Source organism: Rutilus rutilus (assembly GCF_951802725.1).
Source record: "Rutilus rutilus genome assembly, chromosome: 8".
Taxonomy (NCBI): Eukaryota; Metazoa; Chordata; class Actinopteri; order Cypriniformes; family Leuciscidae; genus Rutilus; species Rutilus rutilus.
In genome coordinates this window covers 9,281,468-9,302,441 of record NC_140222.1, presented here as the reverse complement: position 1 = coordinate 9,302,441, position 20,974 = coordinate 9,281,468, and the positions used below count along the sequence as shown (strand labels likewise).

The 20,974-nt window shown below is 40.6% G+C and overlaps 2 protein-coding genes across 3 annotated transcripts; one reads left to right on the top strand and one right to left on the bottom strand.

Annotated features, from left to right (window-relative positions):
• Positions 1 to 12,417: 12,417 nt before the first annotated feature.
• On the top strand, positions 12,418 to 15,981 carry LOC311296115 (zinc finger and SCAN domain-containing protein 29-like; the record flags this gene model as incomplete). The annotated part of the gene is made up of 3 exons (XM_084417760.1): positions 12,418 to 14,875; positions 15,542 to 15,658; positions 15,815 to 15,981. The coding sequence occupies exons 1-3, from the start codon at positions 14,473 to 14,475 to the stop codon at positions 15,979 to 15,981; spliced, it is 687 nt and encodes a 228-aa protein (XP_084273886.1). The 5' UTR covers positions 12,418 to 14,472.
• Positions 15,982 to 16,067: 86 nt separating this feature from the next.
• Positions 16,068 to 20,258, bottom strand: LOC311296114 (uncharacterized protein). Of its 2 annotated transcripts, XM_084417758.1 has the most exons (4): positions 20,156 to 20,258; positions 18,561 to 19,662; positions 18,005 to 18,110; positions 16,068 to 17,706 (listed from the first exon to the last, which is right to left on the bottom strand). In XM_084417758.1, exons 2-4 carry the CDS (start codon positions 19,241 to 19,243, stop codon positions 17,278 to 17,280), a joined length of 1,218 nt encoding a protein of 405 aa, XP_084273884.1. In that variant the 5' UTR covers positions 19,244 to 19,662; positions 20,156 to 20,258; the 3' UTR covers positions 16,068 to 17,277. The 2 variants fall into 2 exon arrangements, with proteins under 2 accessions (XP_084273884.1, XP_084273885.1); XM_084417759.1 differs by having other exon boundaries at positions 18,561 to 20,234.
• Between the last annotated feature and the right edge of the window lie 716 nt (positions 20,259 to 20,974).

Below are 20,974 nucleotides of genomic sequence, written 5' to 3'. Positions count from 1 at the left end.
TGTTTCAATCGGACTGAATTCATTCTGATTGATGAATCTGAATGTATTGTAGTTTAGGCTACATGAACACTAAACATCATGATGTGATATGATCGTGTTGATGTGCGCGTTTATAAGTCAAAAGATTCAAATCGGAATAGATTTTTTGACATGTGCACACTGCACAAATATACAGATTCCCGCTGTTGACACTTAATAACCATTCTCCTACATTGGTTTTTTATTTGTTTTAAACAGCAGACTTAATATTTATCCCATTCTGGTCATAATTTGGAGACTATGAACATATTCTGTTGTGTTGTGCTGTTTGTATTTATCACTCAGTAAAAATGCCCAAAACCAGTCATCTGTGGATGAGAATCTGAAACAAGGACTGGTGAGACATTGTCCTGCTCCTCTTCACAGATGTTGAGTGAAAGGAGAATTATAGAATGACAGGACAGTCATTTATATGACACTTTATTCATCAGAAGAACAGCTCGTTCAGCGCGCCATACGTCTTCCTTTCGTAACCCACCCAATTAATTGAGGCTGTGTTCCTATGTATTTTCATGTATGATTGGGGGGGGGGGGGGGGGGGGGGGGGGTATATTTTAATGCATGAAATCGTTAATCTAATCCATCGTCATCAATATTTTTCTAAATGGATGTCTGAACTGTTTTATTGCATTAGTCTGGATTGTCTGAACGCTCTGTGATCGTGTTGGATTCGCGTTGGATCGTGAGGGAGAACCGTGGAGGATTGGATTCCACTGTGGAGGAATTGCGTCATCTGGCGACTCTGCCTTCACGGGAAAAAAGATTTGTCATCGTTCATCGTTCATTCCTGCAAAGATTGTAGTAGGCATTCACATTCGAACAAACTGAACTGAATCACTTCCACACAGGGCTGGACTGGGACAAAAAAGGACAAAAAATCGGCCCTGGCATTTTGGCCCAGACTTGCCCACTAATATGATCATAAACAACACCCGTCTTTGCACGCCCTTGAATATGTATACCAACTCCTATTCCTTAAAACCACTAATGCCATGTAATGAGTGAGTATTAACTGATGAAATAAGTACAAAATTGACATTTATTAATACAATTGAACTATACTCCACAGTGATGAATGCTAAAACAAGCTATAAGCTGCATTGGCATAGCAATACCAATTTCTCACATGATTTTTGGTAAAACTGTGGTGGGTGGACCTCGGGCCTTCTAGGGGTTCGGGGGCATTCGGTAATCGTCAACTATGCAGATGTGGAAATAATGCGTAACTGGGTAATGGGTTCCTACTTTCATGACATAGCCTATGTGGTTTGAAAGTAGTTCTGCTTACCACAGGCTACACTTTCTCATCTCTCCTGGTCCTCCTCACTATCATCATCAGCCACTGGAGCTATGCATTACACCGGCACAAACCCAGCACCGTCAATTAAGCAAGACAAAACAAAACGAATGGGCCGCCGATGTACGAGTTTTATGGGCCGTTAATAAAAAAAAAATAATAATTATGTATGAGTATGAGATGTATCGGCCCAAATAGCACGTCGGCCCACCAGGAAAGTGCCCGGTACTGCTTCCACACAAACTGAACTGACTCCATTACATTGTACTCAGTCTTCAGTGTTACACATACAGGTTGCTTCTTTATTTATTTTTTATTTTATTTTTTCTTTGATTGTCATTGATGAATGATATATTTTGTTTTCAAGTTGTGATTTGTAAAGGGGCAAAGATTGTTTCGTGATGTGTGCAAAGTGATATGTGAGTACTGAATTGAGAGAAATTTCAGTGAATATAGTTATGTCACAGTGTGAGACTGTGTTTTGTGTTTATTGTATTGTATTAGTGTTGTTCCCTGAGTTGCCACCAGATGTCTCTTCCCCTCACTGTCATATGTATCATGAACTGCATTTCCCATACTCCTGTCTGTTAATCATTGATCATTTGTCACCAGCTGTTTCCCATTAACCTGCATATATAAGCTGTGTCTTTGTGTGTGTCTTTTGCTGGACACAAGGCTCCTTGGCTGGTGGTCGGCTGAAGTTCACGAAAGACAGCCGTTCTCTCGAGGGTTTGCCGAGTGCATGCCTGGCCGGATTGTGGTGAATGGTCGGAGAGATGGCAGAGGGAAGTGATGTTTCAGGAAGTGAAATCGGAATGGAAGTAGGTGCCGATGGCGGGGGAAATGAAAAAGATGGTATATGGCATACTCAGAAAGTTAGGCGAAAACGTAAAAAGACTAGAAAGTTAACTGAATCTTCCCAGTCTGATAAAGCTGAGGTACACAGTGCGGGAGTAGTAGAAGTAGCAACGGAGTTTAAAGTAGTTGTGAAATTGATTAAAGAGGGCGAGTCGTTTAGTAAGTTGAATCCGGTTAAGCTTACAAAGGAGATTAATACACTGGTTGGAAAAGTGAAATGTGCAAAAGTCTTGCGAGACGGGTCTTTGTTAATCATCTGTAATGATGCTAAACACAAAGAGAGAGCACTCAGTTTGAGTAAAGTTTTGGGTGAAAATGTAAGTGGAAAATTGCTTGACAGTGGAAAGTATTTGCGTGGTGTCATTACAGGCATTTCACCTGAAGTCCCAGTTGAAGAAATTAAATCCAATGTATCGGGAGGGAAGGTTGTAGAAGTTAGACGACTAAAAATGAACAGAAATGGGGAAAGGAGTGATAGTTTTTCAGTCATGTTGAAGTTTGAAGAGAGGGTTCTACCAGATAAAGTCTGTGTTGGTTACATGAGTTATGGTGTTCGGCCGTTTATTCCTCCACCACTTCGATGTTTTAAATGTCAAAAGTTTGGACATGTCGCAGCAGTATGTAAGGGGAAGCAGAGGTGTGGGAGATGTGCCGGGGATCATGAATATGGGAAATGTGAGGAAGGAGCTGCCATGAAGTGTTGTAACTGTGGAGGTGAGCATAGCTCAGCTTATAGGGGATGTACAGTTAGCAAAAGAGCTGAAGAAGTACAGAAGGTTAAAATCCAAACTGGGGTCTCATTTGCGGAAGCGGCTAGGAAAGTACCTGCTCAGCCAACTGTACAGGTGAATAAAACAGCGGCTGTAGAGGCATCATGTAGTTCTGCTTGTCAAGGATGCAGTAAGATCAAAGAAGATACTCTTCTTATGAGAAAAGATGACTTTGTTTTGTTCATGGTAGAGATTATTAATTGTACTGCTCAAGCTGAAAGGAAGACGGAAAAAATTCAAATAATTGTAAAAGCAGCGCAGAAGTACCTCGGTTTTAAAAATACTAGCTGGGAGTTAGTGGAAGAGAGATTAAATGAGAGTCAATCTTCATCCCAACCTCAAACATGGAATGGTGTACCGTCTGTCTCATGATAATTATTCTCCAGTGGAATGTGAGAAGTCTCATTAGTAATGGTCAAGAGTTTAAGAAGTACATCTCTGATTTGGAAGATAGACCCCATATAATATGTATTCAGGAGACATGGCTCAAACCTCAGTTAGATTTTATTATTCAAGGTTACACAGCAATAAGAAATGATAGGAAGGATAGACAAGGTGGGGGAGTAGCAACATTTGTTCAAGATGGTCTGAGGTATAAAGTTGAAAATATGGGGCAGGAATATGAATCAGTAGTTATTAAAATCTGGATAGGTAATGATCAAGTTTCAGTGGTTAATTTTTATAATCCTAGTAAGAGGTTGAGTATTGAGGACCTAGGTGCTGTAAGTGGACATATTCAAGGAAAGATAGTGTGGTGCGGTGATTTTAATTCTTATAATGTATTATGGGGAAGCCCGAATACAGATTCAAATGGTGTGATTATTGAGGAGTTCCTTGAATTGAATTCGCTTGTTTGCATTAATGATGGTAGAGGTACAAGATATGATTGCTGTAGAAATACAGAGAGTTATTTGGATTTAACATTTATATCGAGTGGAATGGCAGGTATTACATCATGGGAGGTGTTAAGTGAATTACCTATGGGTAGTGATCACTTCCCCATAATTGTAACAATTGGAATTGATGTAATTAAAGATGACGAAATGCGGGTACCAAGATGGAGGTTAGATAAAGCCAACTGGGAATTGTTTCAAGTTTTAGCTGAGAGGAAATGTGGTGAATTAGATGAAAGGTGTTTGAATGATGTGGAATTACTTAACTCTGAATTTGTGTCTAATATTCTTCAGGTGGCTGAGGTCTCAATCCCAAAGACTGGTGGAAGGGGAGTTAAAAAATCTGTACCATGGTGGAATGAGCAGTGTAGTGCTGCAATTAAACAGAGAAGTAAGGCATTTAAGCAGGTAAGAAAGAATCATACACTTAAGGATTTAGTCCAGTATAAGAGAGCACAGGCTATTGTTAGAAGGACTGTTAGAGCTGCAAAAAAGGCTTTCTGGAGGGAATATTGTAATACTATTGGGAGAGAAACTAAGTTGTCAGATGTATGGGGAGTTATTAGGAAAATGAATGGTGTTAAAAGGAATTATTCTATGCCTGTTTTGCTTTGTAATGGGCAGAATGCTGTTAGTAATAAAGAAAAAGCAGAGCTGTTGGTGGAGACTTTAGTTAAAGTACATAGTTCTGAGAAATTGTCAGATACTGCAAAGTGCTGTAGAGAGGAGGCTTTAGCTGAAAATCCAGGAGTTACTGTTCGGAAAAGAATCACAAGTCGGGATCTTGATATGCATTTTTCAATTTTTGAATTGAAGAAGGCTGTCTATAATGTGAAACAATCTACACCTGGCAAAGATGGTATTTGCTACTCTATGCTTGGACATTTAACTGACAGATCTCTTAATGTTGTCCTGAAGCTTTTCAATCTGATTTGGGAAACAGGAAGGATTCCTAGTGTGTGGAAACAGGCAGTCATAGTGCCAGTGCTGAAGCCTGGTAAGTGTGCAACTGACCCTTCTAATTACAGGCCCATTGCGCTTACCTCACAGTTAGGGAAAACGATGGAGAGAATAGTAACAGATAGGCTGACATATTATATGGAAAGTAAAAACTTGTTCTGTCCTTTTCAAAGTGGTTTTCGTAAGGGAAGAAATACGATGGATGCAATTCTATGTTTGGAGTCAGAAGTGAGAAAAGCCCAGACAAACAAAGAAATAGTGGTTGCTGTCCTTTTTGATATAGAGAAAGCTTACGATATGTTGTGGAAGGAGGGATTGCTGATGAAGTTTGAGAAACTTGGTATTGGAGGTAAGCTTTATAATTGGGTACTGGATTTTTTATTTGGAAGAGAAATTGAGGTTAGGGTTGGCACGGCCTATTCTAGTACATATGCTGTAGAGAATGGTACACCGCAAGGGAGCGTCTGCAGTCCAGTACTTTTTAACATAATGATAAATGACATTTTCGATAAAATTGACGGAAGTATAGGCAAGTCTTTATATGCAGATGACGGAGCACTTTGGGTGCGGGGACGTAATCTAAAGTACCTGGAAAAGAAGATGCAGGATGCAATTGTGGTGGTGGAGGAATGGGCTAATAAGTGGGGCTTCAGAATGTCTGTTGCTAAAACTCAAGTTATTTGTTTTTCAAGACGACATAAAGACATTACATTAAAACTTTATGAACAAAAGTTGGAACAGGTGAGTGTTGTGAGATTTTTGGGAGTTATATTTGATGAGAAACTTACCTGGAAGCAGCATATAGAGTATGTTCAAATTAAGTGTAAAAAAGTTAATAATTTGTTGAGGTGTTTGTCTGGTCAGAACTGGGGAGCTGCAAGAGGAGCATTGTTGAGGATTTATCAGTCTCTCATGAGGTCTTCACTTGATTATGGATGTTTATCATATATGGGAGCAGCCGAAAGTCACTTGATTAGGTTGGACAGAGAACAATCACAAGGGTTACGTATTTGTTGTGGAGCTTTTAGATCGTCTCCTGTTGCTGCTTTGCAGGTTGAATCTGGAGAACTCCCGATGCGGTTAAGGAGAGTCAAGCTAATGTATGCGTACTGGGTCAATCTCCAGGGCCATAGTTGTGTTCACCCAGCAAAAGCTGTGTTGCAGGATTGTTGGGAACATCAGAAGTCTAACTACTATAGCTTTGGGTGGATTGGAGATATTAAAGCCCAGAATGTAGGCCTGACGCAATTTAAGTTCAGTTCGACTGTACCATGTTCATCTATACCTCCATGGATGTTTATTATGCCAGTAGTGGACTTGCAGCTACAACTGGCATTGAAAAAGGAAAGTAGCGGTACCCCAGAATGGCTTGTTGTTCAAAATTATTTTGAGCAGTTTAAAGAACATCTTGTACTGTATACTGATGGGTCTAAAGATCCCAACAATGGCAGAACAGGAGCGGCAGTGAGTATTCCACGGTATAACATCAAAATTAAAAGAAGAACATCTGATTATCTTTCAGTGTATACTGTGGAACTTACTGCCATTGTTTTAGCTCTTAATTGGTTGCTTATGAAATGTTTTGGGGGCATAAACAGAGCTGTAGTTGCCTCAGACAGTCAAGCTGCATTATTGAGTATAAAAACCGGAAAGTCATGCAGACTAGATCTATTAAACAAAATTTACTATATATTGTTTCAGCTGCATAGTAAGAATGTTTGTGTTCAGTTTGTTTGGGTCCCTGCCCATGTAGGTGTTGATGGAAATGAAGAGGTGGATATTCTAGCTAAACAGGCCTTGAAATTGGATGTGGTTAACATCAATGTCCCAATGTGCAAAGCTGAAGGGAAATCTATTATTCAGGAAAAAGTGATTAGGATGTGGCAAGAGCAGTGGGATAGTAATGATACTGGCAGACATCTTTACTGTGTGCAAAGAAATGTGGGAGGGGGTAGATCTAGGGATGGAAATCGGAGGGAAGAGGCAGTGTTTACACGTTTAAGGATTGGCCATTCGGGTCTCAATAGATATTTGTTCCGTATAGGGAAACATCAGACAGGAGTTTGTGATTATTGCGGACAGCCAGAGACAGCTGATCATGTCCTAATAGAGTGTAATAATTACATGGAAGAGCGAAGTTATTTAACATCAGTCCTATATAAAGAAGGGAAAGCGCTTACTTTAGTTAATCTATTAGGAGATGTATCTAAAAATGTTAAAAATCAAGTTATGAGGTTTCTCAAAAATACGGGGTTGTTCTACCGAATTTAATATGTACATATTTATATCATAGGTTTGCGCATAGGTGAATAATTCCCTCTGACTGTTCTCGACGACCACACTCATATCCGGTAGATGGCGGTAAATGCACCTTAAGTTGGTCTGCCAACCGCCAGTTAAACCTAAAAAGAAGAAGAAGAAGAAGTGTCTTTTGCTGGTTCATTGTTTGATGTCACTGGTTGTTCTGTTGCCTTCTCTGTGTCACCTGTTTGGATTATCACTTTGTGTACGGCTGTGAGTTTTATGTTTTTATTAAACACTGTTAACCTGCAAATCCTTCTCCTCATTTGATACCGTGACAGAATGAACCAGCCATTAAGGAAGGAGCGGGTTATCAGCCACAGGAGTTATTTGTAGCCGGAGTTATTTTTGTATCACTGCTATGGATCTGACACAGGAGAGCAACTTGGAGCGGGAGAGAGAAGCACTGAGTACCAGGGTGGCGGATTTGCAACAACAGCTCCTGTTGTTGCAGAGTGGTTCCGTGTCGCCCACACCATCCATTTCCCCCAACCCCACGGAGTCGAGTAGTCAGCCGGAGCCTAGCACGGACTTCCCTGAGAGATACGCTGGTGAGCCTAAGTTATGTGAAAACTTTATTAATCAGTGTTCTCTGCATCTAGATATGCATCACAGGACTTTCGAAACTGAGGAATCGAAAGTAGCGTTCGTGCTAATGCTGCTGACCGGTCCAGCAGCCACATGGGGAACAGAGGTGTGGGAGAGACGGGACCCATGCTGTGCCTCTTTCAAGGCACTTACCGGGGAGATGATTCGGGTCTTTTCCAAGACTAAGGTGAATTCTTCTCGGAGGTCAGGGAGGAGACCCCGTCCAAGCAATTTTTTGAGGGGAGGTAGTGCGCACCGGTCGTTGTGTGTTGGGACTCTGGGCCTGCGGGAATACACACCCGAGTCATATCACAAGATGGCTGCCACACCTGAGCCTCTTCACAAGATGGCTGACACACCCGAGCCAATTATGGATGTAGCGATTGCTAGAGACATGATTGTTTCACTCTTTCCCGAGCGTCGGCCACTAGTGATGGCCAGATCGAGGCCTCGTGAAGCAAATGAAACAGTTGAACCAAATGTGCCATATTGTTTCGAGGCTTCGAATCAATCCGACACCCGTCTCAACGGTGACACCTAGTGGTCACTTGCAGGTGTTGATCTGAAACAACCTTGACGAGCCATTAAAAAAATGTTTGTTTTTTTATTATAATTTTCTAATATGTGAAGCTTGTAACCTATAGGCTCCTCACTGTGCATAATGTTATTTTGGTCATGAAAAATGAATATTAATAAAATAAATCAAGCCACAATGTCTCACTTTTTTAGAGATTTTTATTCAAAAAATATTAATTTCTCTGCTGTGGAACGACTTAGCCTACTTCTTTTTTTACAGATAATTTCTCCAGCCTTTGAAAAAATCCTCTCACAAGGGACACAAGTTGCTGGCATGCAAAGATATTTTTTAGCTAGGACATACAAATGAGGAAAGATTACTGCTCTCTCTTTCCAGTAAGTTAGTGGATCATGCGTTCTGGGCAAATACGCATCATTGATGTATTTTTTCACTTCCACTGTGGCATCAGCTGCAGTATATTGGGTACTCATAGACCTATAAAATGTATATTCACACAATATATATTATATTATATTCACATTGAAGCTATTTTTAACATGATTGGCAGTTGTGATTGGGACATTAGGTTGTAGGGCATTGGGCTATGGACTTTATAAACAGTGTACCAAAAGGTTGTAATTATATTTCAATTATAATTATATTTCAAACAATGCATACATTGCATAGATGGCCCAGCAGTGTCAGTAGCAGGCCTAGGTAGCCTACAGGGGGAATGCCATCCTCTGCACCCTGCAAAATGGCAGGATGAGTGCTCCTCAAATGGCGCATCATGGATGATGTATTGTTGCAGTAGGCTAGCTGCCAATCACAATACACACATCTCACTTTATTTGGGGTTTCTAAACGGAAATGCTCCCACACCACAGATGTACGGCATCTCTTCTGGGGAGCCTCCATTTTATCTATCTATCCAAATCAATCTATCTATCTGAATCTATCTATGTATCTAGATATGTAGGCCTATCTATAATCTATGTATCTATATATGTATCTATCTATAACATATGTATTTATGTATCTATAATCTATCTATATATGCATCTATCTATAATATATGTATTTATATATCTGTAATCTATCTATATGTATCTATCTATTAATCTGTCTATATGTATATCTATGTATCTATTAATGTGTCACTATTGTAAGAACTGATTTTCCTGCTAAAACAAAACGCACCCTGCAATAAAGCCATAAAATGCACCCTGGACAGCAGATAGCAAAGACAGAGCACAGAACCTTGTCCTGCCCAAACTTATCTCCTTGTCCCTTTGTTTGACTTCAACTCATCCCCCCTCTCCCTCCTCAAGTCACTGAAAGTTAAATTAAGAATGTCTATATATCGCTTATGGTGTATCTTGTGAATGTGTTGTTTTTCCTTTTCATGTTTGGTGTCATTTTAAGGGTCTCAGTGCGATTGGTAAAATGGTCTTAATTTCATTGCAGTCATTGGTTTAATGAGAAAGATTGAGAACTTAGGAGAATCCTGTATCTCCTCTCTGGCTGATATCTCTTTACGATATCTTAAGAAACCAGGTGCTACCCCCCTGGGGTACAGGGATTGGCCCAAACAACTCTAAACAACATTTGTTTAACCCCTGTTGTTCTGGTCTGGTATTTAAGGTGAGGGGACAGAGCAATCTTTGGGAATCTTTTACCAGGAGAATCCCCCGCACAGTAATACATGTCAGTATTTTCCTGTTGGAAAACCCTAACACATTACTGTGTGTCTTTGTCAGGAAAACATTACTTACTTTTAGAGTCATCTTTGAGTAAATGATGTCATATATTTTTTGAATTGGCTTTTAATAATTTACTTCTCTAATTGGCATGAGATATTTTTACCTGACAAATAAATGTTACATCTTGATTTATTCTGCATTCTTTTGAAATCATTATTTCCAGTAGATTAATGTGTAGTCTGGTGTTTCCGCAAATTTTGTCCAGAATAGATCAAACTGGAGGCACTTTGAATGGACCATGGGGCACATCTTAGGAAGACCTCCTGATTTCTGACTATTCCCTGACTTAGCATGTTGTACGCTGCAAATATTATAAAAAATTACACCTATGGGTCTGCAGTGAGCGGCTGCATTGGGTAAAATATTTGCACTGCACCCTCTGACTATTTCAGGACTGGCTAGTTTGTGATCGTGAGCGCGCAGTCGCGACGTGACGTCTCAAAGCGACACTAGGTCCGTGATGAACGAATAATTGAAAGTATGGGATAATCAGAACAATCAAAGATCTAAATTAATTCATAATCAATATTTATGATTATTTTCTAATCAGAAATACGATCTAAATTTGATTATCATTTGAAATTGGAGTCAGATTACGCATAGAGCTAAAGTAATACTAAAACTAAGTTCCAATAAATTAAGTGAACTTCACTGGATCGCTGAAAAGACATACACGCTTTAAACCTTCGCCAGACCGTTGGATTCCGTCGTTGGGCTAATGGATGGTCCTTACACTATATACTCTGTCTGTCTCTAGCATCAGTCAATGTGTTGTGTAAATTTAAATGTAAGCCTAAATTGCCTATAACTAATCAAATCGCACTATGTCACTATATCAGCAAAAATCCGCTACCTCAAAGTCAAACTCCTCTCACAAAAACCCACGAGGTCAATATGCGTTTATTTCACTTTCATACAGATGTGCGATTGTGTGGTCTGTTCCCGACCGTGCCAATCAAACGCTGATTCGGCGGGCCACACCTGATGAAACACTTAGTGAAACACTTCGAGGCTTCGTTTGGTCATAGTCACGTGACATGGGTGTTTCGAATCACGCTTCGGATCAGTGTTTCGACACATCTGCGCTTCGGGATCTCGCAAAGCTTCGGAACGACTGTTTCGCGTCAGCCATCCTTATCGGCCACGAGAGAGGGAGATGGAGAGGAGACCCAAGCCTATTCACAAGATGGCTGCCGCACCAGAGCCACTTCACAAGATGGCTGCCGCACCAGAGCCACTTCACAGGATGGCTGCCTCACCTTTCTCTCCTATCCATGCCAGAACCCAGCGTCTGAGGTCTAGTCTGGCAGAGACTCCATTAAGGTCAGTGCAGAGGGCTGGCCTTCCAACCCCGGTGCCGGTTTTCACGAGGGCCACTGCCAAGCCTGCACCCGTCCTCAAAATGGCCGCCGCCAAGCCAGCAGCAGTACCCAAGAGTCTGTCACTATGCCTGCACCTATTTTTGAGACTGCTGGGGTTATACCTGCCCCTACACTCCAGATGGCTGTTGTCTCAGCGTCACCTGTTCTAAGGAGGACTATCATCACGCCTGCACCTGTTCTCAGGAAGGCACCAGAGGTATGTTCATTGGACTCAGTATTTCCTGTGTTTACCATGGCTCTGTGGTGTGTGTGGTCTGCTTTCTGCTCTTCTGTTCAGCAAGATGTCCCTCAAGCCCATGAACCTGAATCGGCCGTTAAGTCTGAATCGGAGTCTCTTGAACTTCCTGTCACGGCTGAGAGGTCTGAGCCTGAGTCTCTTGCACTTCCTGTCACGACGGAGAGGTCTGAACCTGAGTCTACTGTACTTTCTGTCACGGCTGAGGAATATGAACCTGAGTCTGCTGTACTTCCTGTCACGGCTGAGGAAGATGAACCTGAGTCTCTTGCACTTCCTGTCACGGCTGAGGAATATGAACCTGAATCTCTTGCACTTCCTGTCACGGCAGAGGGGTCTGAACCTGAGTATACTGCACTTCCTGTCACAGCTGAGAGGTCTGAACATGAGTCTACTGCACTTCCTGTCACGACTGAAAGTCTCTCCGTCCTGCCCAAGATGGATGACTCCGAGCTCCCTGAACTCTCTGCCTGGCCCAAGATGGCCGATCCTGAGCTTCTTGAACTCTCTGTCCGGCCCAAGATGGCCGTCCCCGAGCTCCTTGAACTCTCTGCCTGGCCCGAGATGGCCGACCCCAAGCTAGTTGAACTGTCTGCCCTAGCTAACCTGGCCCATAGGGCCTCTTGTGCTTCTTTGCCCAGGTTCCTGTTACCGCCAGCACCACCATGGGTTGCAGCTCGGCTCTGGTGTCTGGAGATGCCTGCAGCACCACCCTGGTCTCCAGCGCTGTTCTGGTCTCTGGTCCCGCCTGCGGCCCCGCCCTGGCTCCCTGCACCACCTGCGGCCCCGCCCTGGCTCCCTGCACCACCTGCGGCCCCGCCCTGGCTCCCTGCACCGCCTGCGGCCCCGCCCTGGCTCCCTGCACCGCCTGCGGCCCCGCCCTGGGGTTCTAGACCCTCCATCCCTCCCCCAGATCCACCTCCGTTCCTCCACCCACCTGAACTTTTGTGCTTGGTCTTATGGAGTGTCTGGAAGCCACTCCTTTTAGGGGGGAGTACTGTCACAGTGTGAGACTGTGTTTTGTGTTTATTGTATTGTATTAGTGTTGTTCCCTGAGTTGCCACCAGATGTCTCTTCCCCTCACTGTCATATGTATCATGAACTGCATTTCCCATACTCCTGTCTGTTAATCATTGATCATTTGTCACCAGCTGTTTCCCATTAACCTGCATATATAAGCTGTGTCTTTGTGTGTGTCTTTTGCTGGTTCATTGTTTGATGTCACTGGTTGTTCTGTTGCCTTCTCTGTGTCACCTGTTTGGATTATCACTTTGTGTACGGCTGTGAGTTTTATGTTTTTATTAAACACTGTTAACCTGCAAATCCTTCTCCTCATTTGATACCGTGACAAGTTACTGTTCAGTGAACTGATTGTTTCATTCATTAATTCATTTTATTTCATATTTTATTTTTATTCATTGGTTCAATTATTATTATATATTTTTCTAGTTAGTACTTTAGATAACCATTTAAAATTATTAATCTTTTTTTTTTTCTTTTGATTAATGCAAGGTGTGAGACCCCGACCCCGGGACTCTAGATACTATAAGTTGTGAATATATGTATATATTTGGTGAGCTCAGACCCCAAGTAGATATTTTTCCTCTTTTCTTGTTTTTTTTTTTTTTTTTTTTTTTTTTTTTTTGGTGTTATATCCTACTAATGGGTTACACTTTCAGTTTCGGTTTTTAATCGATCAAGTGTTTACATGTTCTCTCGATAAACCACCCATTTCAATCCTATCGAAATTATTTGTAATAGAGCTGACACTTTGAGTTTGTAACGGGTTATGTTATTGCCCTACTTGTTTTTGATGTTTTTATGAAATATCTGTAGTGACTGCATGATCATATCACCGTATTATTTACCACCATGCGAGCCACAAATTAAAGCTTGGCAAGCCGCATGAGGCTCACAAGCCGCGCAATGAGTAACACTGGTTTAGACATTGGCCACATTGGATCGGTGAATAAAACCTTGTAGAATAGGTGAGTAAAGTGGTTTCTGATGCTTAAAAGTGTTCTGCTGTTATAAGTGTTCAGTGCAGATGTCATGTGTGCAAAACGTGAGTGCGACCCAAGCCAACAGAAGATCAAAACAATCTAATCTTAAGATTCATCACTTTCAATGGTGAAATGCTTAAAATATGTGAAACTGATAACTCACCATGGACAGTAAGACTGAAACTCTTTCTCACACTGTTGGTCTGAAGTTGATAAACTCCAGTATGTTCAGTTGTGGTGTTTGTGATGATCAGAGGCCCCGTTTACACTGCCAGTGAAATGTGACCCAATTCCGATTTTTTGCTCACATGTGACACAGATCGGATTTGTTCTATGACAGTGTAAACAGGAAAAAAACGCATGCATTCGGATATTTCCAGATCGGTTTCAGGCCTCATTCATATGTGGAAATAAATCGGATATGTGCCAATGCGACTGTCATGTAAACAGGCAAATCGGATTTTTTGAAGCATTCCCAGATAGCACACGACTATTTGATGTGAAACTTACATCTGGAAGACGTATTTTAAAGAGTGTTTGCTCATCTGCAATACGTCTATAGGACGTTTCCTGTCAGATGTCAAATAGACGTTTAGAAGATGTCTTTAAGATGTAATGATTTAGAATGTATGTTAAACTGACATCTTATAAACGTCTATTTGACATCTGACAGGAAACGTCCTATAGACGTATTGCAGATGAGCAAACACTCTTTAAAATACGTCTTCCAGATGTAAGTTTCACATCAAATAGTCGTGTGCTATCTGGGTTGCGTTCTGTACGTCATTAAAACGGCGACAAGTTGGTTCTACGCGGTTTTGATGACGTGATATTATTCTCACGTGTGGAGCGTGAAGAGGCGGTAAATGATAACAGGAATTGGAAACATGGAGGAGGAAAATGCAGGGCAGTGGTCGACGGCTGAAATTACCTGCCTTCTCACCCTGTGGGGAGAAGAGTCCGTACAAGACAAAATTAAAGGCACCTACAGAAACAAATCTGTTTTCGAAGATATTTCGGCTGCAATGGCGGAGCAGGGCTACAGACGTTCATGGATCCAATGTCAGCGAAAAATGAAGTCCCTTAAATCCAAGTACAAGGAGGTGAAAGATCACAATAACAAAAGTGGTAATGGTCGAATTACATTCCCGTTCTACCACCAAATGGATGTAATTTTAGGGGGCAAGCCCAGCGTCACACCAATAAATGTTATGGACAGTTCCCGTGAAGAAGAGTCAGTGGATGGGGAGGACACCGACATTCCTACCGGTAGGAACTTTCATGCTCACATTAATGTTTGCTAGTTATCGTCTTGTCGTCAGATGAGAAAATGTGATGCGTTTAGTCCCATGCCCCCGCCCCCACCCAGAAACAAGGCTATATTAACGTTATATATCCATTGTTATAATACCAAATGTTAAAAAGAGAGAACATTTTTGATTTGTGAGCCACACTGCAAAAAAAAAAAAAAAAAAAAAATGCTTTTCTTATTTAGTATTTTTGTTTTGTTTCCAGTCCAAATATCTAAATATGATTGAATCAAGAAGCATTTACTAGATATGTAAAATTACATATTGTAAAAAATAAAATGCTTAAAATAAGCACAATTATCTGCCAATAGGGTATGCAAATTAATATTGGTTTCCATTTGAATTAAGATTTTTCTTGGTTTCCATTTGATTTTTTTTTTTTTAGGCTAAAATATGTCTGTCCAAAAGGCTTTTGGCCTTTGGCCTTGTTTAATATGCCTTTGGTCTTGTTTAATATGGCCTTGTTTAATATTTGGCCTTGTTTAATATGCCAAAAGGCATATTAAACATCCACAATTAAAAATGCTTTTCATATATTACACATCCAAAACTGACCTATTAAATACCACAATTATCTGTTGTTCTAGTTGTTACTTTGTGTCAAGAATGGAATTGTTTTTTTTAGATGATCCTCGTGATTCTCCTGAGGCCTCATTCAGTGACTCAACCACTTCAAGTGACAATAGGCCTACCTCATCCATCAAAGAAGCAACATGTGCACACCATCAGGAGAGTCGAACTGGTAGGGCTTGATTATGTTTTTCCAGTCATAGTGTGTCCATTTTACAAATACTTGTTTTAAGTGGTTAAATGGAAAAAGTAAAGTAACCTATAAAGAAATGTAGTTACTGTCATAAACAATTTCTTTGAAACATTAATAAATAAAAAAAATTTACAGGTCCATCTACAACACGGAGAAAACGCAAAAACAAGATGGAAACCACAATGGAGCTGTTCGCACAGAAAATTGCCAGTACTCTCAGCCAGACGGATGACGCAGAGCTTCAACTCAAACTGCAGGCTGCCCAGCAAGCCCACGAGTTGCGTATGATGGGCATGTTCTGAAAACAGCTGAAAACCCATCTCTTCCATGAGCACCTAAACTCATAAAAAAAAAAAAAAAAAAAAAAAAAAACCTCTCCCTTAAAATCCCACTTATCATGCTTATGCTACTCTGAATAATGCCTGAACTTCGTATTCTGAACACTTCTTGCGTTGTTGTTGTCTTTTGCCTCTTCATGATGACTCGCTTAATTTAGTCCTGATTTGTAAGTCGCTTTGGATAAAAGCGTCTGCTAAATGACTAAATGTAAATGTAAATGTAAATGTTCACCCAGTTCCTCGCCAGCAGACCTCCTGTCCTAAGGCCATTCCCAGAGCAAGCCCACCCTCCTTGGTTTGAACACACACGGCCACCTCCCTTCTACCCAGATCAATCCCACACTCCACCTTTCCACCCAGATCATACTAATGCTCATCACTTCAACCAAGATCACACACGCCCTCCTCCCTTCCGCTCAGATCAGACCCAAAAACCACCTTTCCACCCAGATCATACTAATGGTCAGCACTTTAATCAAGATCACACACGCCCTCCTCCCATCCATCCGGATTATACACACACTGCACCTTATCACCCAGATCAAACACGCATAACAGTAACACCTCACCAAAGTGAAGCCACCAACTTTCATACCTGGTACGAAGGTTATGCTTCTACTGGGTCCTCTCATCATTCACACACTCAGACACACATCCCTTCCTCTCACCATGATGCCCAACTTTTGACCTCTTACCAGGGCCACACACACTCTCAGCCCATCATTTCTGCTCAGTCAAGGCCAGGCAGCCCCCAAGAGTGTTCAGCCTCAGCCCCTTGCCCCACAATTGATAGTGTTTAGAAATAATAATTTTTCAGCTGTTCATGTGGCAAGTTTTGAAAATGGATGGGCAAAAAATGCATCCAATTTAGTATTTGTCAGTACTCAGGGTACTGAATGTTCAGAATTGCCTTTGTTTCATCATTGTAATGTGTAGCCAATGTTCATTTGAGCTATCTCGTGTTAAATGGAGGAGTTTAGCTTTGTTTTGATCTCTTCAGTCTTGAATGCACTTGTATCTCGCATTTTTCAACATTTGAGTTAGATCTGAATACAGTTGAAAATAACTCATGTTCAGCCAGAATAAATGTTTTATTTTATTATTGGCACACGATAACTTGGTCATTTGAGTGTGATTGTACACCAACACAACAGAGTAACAAAAATAAAGTATCAAAATTAATAACAAATAATTGTAAAGTAATCATTCCATTAATATTGCGAGGTATTCACACATTCTTATCTCGCCGTATTGCCATGTTCAGCGCTGTGTAGCAAAATGCTGGGTCAGTGCCTCCCGAACTCTCAATGGTTGAGTGTCCACAACAGCCACTAGGTCACCATCCTCACCTGTTGCTTCAGGAGGGCCAGCTGCAGGGAGGTCCTCACCATATGTTTCATTGTGCTTTTCACATATGTTATGTAGCGTGCAACATGTAACAATAACAGTGGGGACCAAAGCTATGTCAATATCAAGACGTTTGGCTAGACATCTCCATCTACCTTTTAATCGACCAAATGCACATTCCACTGTCATTCTAGCACTGCTTAGCCTCTGGTTGAAGTAGCGCTGGTCTTCTGTAAGGTTTCCCGTATCAGGGTAACCCTTCATGAGCCATGGCCGAAGTGGGTAGGCCGGATCTCCCAGCAGCATGATAGGCACCTGTGCACCTTGGATCTCATCTGTGATCTGAGTGAAAATATCAGAAAATGTGTAACTGCATTCAATCTACAGATCAAAAGTACAGGTCTGCATAATGAGTATTTACAATTCAGGTTAATGTTTTTAGTACAGTATATTGTAGCACATTGAAAACAAAATTATATTATGATATCTATAGCTTATGAGGATCATGATTTTCAATTCTAATAGCAGAAATTTGAAATGTCATATAAAAATATTGAATTCTTATGGGTGCATGGTTAGAACATCATAATTGATCAGTCTGTCACTGCAAGTAATCAGTCTTTATGGAAAAATAACTCACGTTGGGAAATAGCACTCCTCTTTCTGCCTTGTCATAAATGTCAGAGTTCCTGAGAACTCTGGAGTCATGAACACTTCCAGGCCATCCAACATTGATGTTTGTGAAACTATTGAGATGAAAAGTCTTTATCATTTCGAGCCTTGTAACATAACAACTACACATGTAAAACTGCACATAAATGTATATTTCGCAGGCAGTTTAAGACTGGATTTATATTTTTTAAATTTTATTTTAAGGAAATACTAATATTTTTCTACTTTAAATGCTATTATAATTATGAAAATAACATGTTTTATGTGAGTTTATAATGTAATACATTTCTATTAATGTAAAATTTTATTATTACATTATGAACTCAAGATTGTATTACATTTTGAGAAAAGTATTACATTATGAACAGTTTATTAAATGCAATGGAAGTTAGGATGCTTTGATGACAATATTATATATATATATATATATATATATATATATATATATATATATATATATATATATATATATATATATATATATGTCAGTATATTGTGAAATTATTTTTATTTGCTGTCCTTACCAAAATCTGTGGTCCACAACAGCTTGCAAAATGATAGAATGCCATCCCTTTCGATTAAAGTAGTCAGTGTGGTCCTCAGATGGAGCGATGACCGGTATGTGGCTCCCATCGATGGCCCCAGCGCACTGTGGGAACCCCCAGCGGGTTTTGAAACCTCTTATGATGTTCTGCAGCTCTCCCAGCTGCGGAAGCTGGATGTACTCACGCCACAAATTGTTTTGCACGGCTTGACAGAATTCGTGGACTATCAGGCACACCGATGCGCTGCTTATCCCAAACAGGTGTGCCAATGTGCGATAGCCCGCACCTGTTGCAAGCCACCAGAGAGCAACCCCGACGCGCATCTGCAAAGGGATGGCCCGTCGAAACGTCGTGTCGTCGTAGGAGAGGAATAAGGACAAACGTTGACACAGCATATCAAACGTTGGCTTGCTCATCCTAAAATTTCGGATCCACTGCTCCTCATTAAAGCCCGCCACAATATGCTCCCACCAGTCCTGAGACCTCTCTCGCATCCAGACATTCCTCTGAATGGTGGTGGAAACAATAGCTGAAACGTATGCGCAAGCTGCAACTATGGCCCGTTTCCTTTTCCTCCTTCTCTGCCTCAAAATCATGGGGATGTTTGATGAACTTCGCATACATCGCAGAGCTAGCATCAAACATATTGTGTGTTCGTCCATCTCGGATAGTGTGTGCAAGAACCCCCTTTAGGCATGCGCGATGTTTCAGATAGTATGGCTAGTGTAAACACGTGAATCGGATATGGGTCACAATTTAAAGAACGTGTAAACAGACAGTCAAAAAAATCGGATATAGGCAACAAATCAGAATTGGGCATCAAGACCTGCAGTGTAAACGAGGCCAGAGATCCAGTTTGATCGTCCAGCTTCAGTCTGTCTCTGAATCTCCCATCAGGATCATCATCATATACAGTGATTCTGTCGGCCAGCACATTAATTTGAGCTATTAAAGTGTTTTCAGTACCAAACTTCCACAGAAGCAGATCATCATCCTCCATTTCAGTGAGATCAGAGTTTAGAGTGACTGAATCTCCCTCCATCACTGACACTGACTTCACTGCATCTATCACCAAACACACCTGAAGAACATTGAATTTGTCACAGATGAAGGGTAAATATATATTTTTAAATAGAATAACTGGTTTATAATTAATAATACAGTCAGTTGGCCCCTTTAGTGCCCTTGCTCCGAAAAAAATGATTGGTTATGGGAAACCAAACATGCCAAGCAAAGCACAACCTAAATGGACAGAGTTCATTTATCATTGATTTTGCAAAGCAGATCATTTGTAAGAGTTATCTGTGAACTAGTGAGGATTGTAATACTGGTACACATTCAATTTCCCCTCTGAATTCTCTAAAACATAACTGGAAGTAAAACTACTTAATCCCCACGGTGTACATTGAATGGTTTGCATTGCTTCTTTTTTGGAGATAATATAATTAAAATCATATAATTTACTTCCCGTCATGTTATTTCAAACCCATTCTGTGAAACAAAAGTAAATGTTTAGCTGATTTCTCAGTGATCAATATCCAAATGTGATAAGAACAGATTCTGCTGTAACTTACCAACCAGATGCCACAAGTAGAGAAAAACAACCATGTGGACCATTTTATAAAATAATGGGTGCCTGAAATATGCGAACACTTCTTTGACAGACAGATTGTGAACAAACAGGATGGTGTTAAACTGTGATGTTAAGCAAGTGTTTGCGTATCCTCTCACAGGATTTGACCACAACCCACACATTGCACTATTTTTGCATCCTGGTTGTACTTGTTCATCTAACCCCTGATATAACTGACACTTTTCTTCGTGGCAGATAGTATTATTTTATTTATTTTAAGTTCTATATCACATTGCAATGAGTTAGTTCAAAGGGGAAATATTAATAATAACTCATAACTTTTTATGATTAATTATTCATATTTGGGTCAGTTAATTGGATTAACTTTATTTAGCTAAATTAATATTATAATCAATTAATCAGTTCGTCCAACAAACTCTTTTGATTATTCGTTTATTCTAAGAAAAGCGTATCTTTCATGGCCACCGAAAAATAATTTCTTAGCATGTACAGCACTTAGAGCCTGTAACAAGATCAAGATCGTAAAATAGACTTTGTTGCAAGCAGAGAATCAGAACCAAATACATAGTGTGCACAATTTTTAACTAAATCACAAATATAACTAAACTAAACAAACATACATAAATACATACATGCATAAGTAAAATGGTGAGTGATAGAAGATGTACCTTTTAGCTTTTGTACCTTAGGGTATCACCCAAGTGACAACTTTGTACCTTTTCTATGAGACTGCATCAACTTCTGGTTCACCCTGGTTCTCCATCCCTCGGTCTTCCATCTTCCTGGCTCTGCCCTGGAC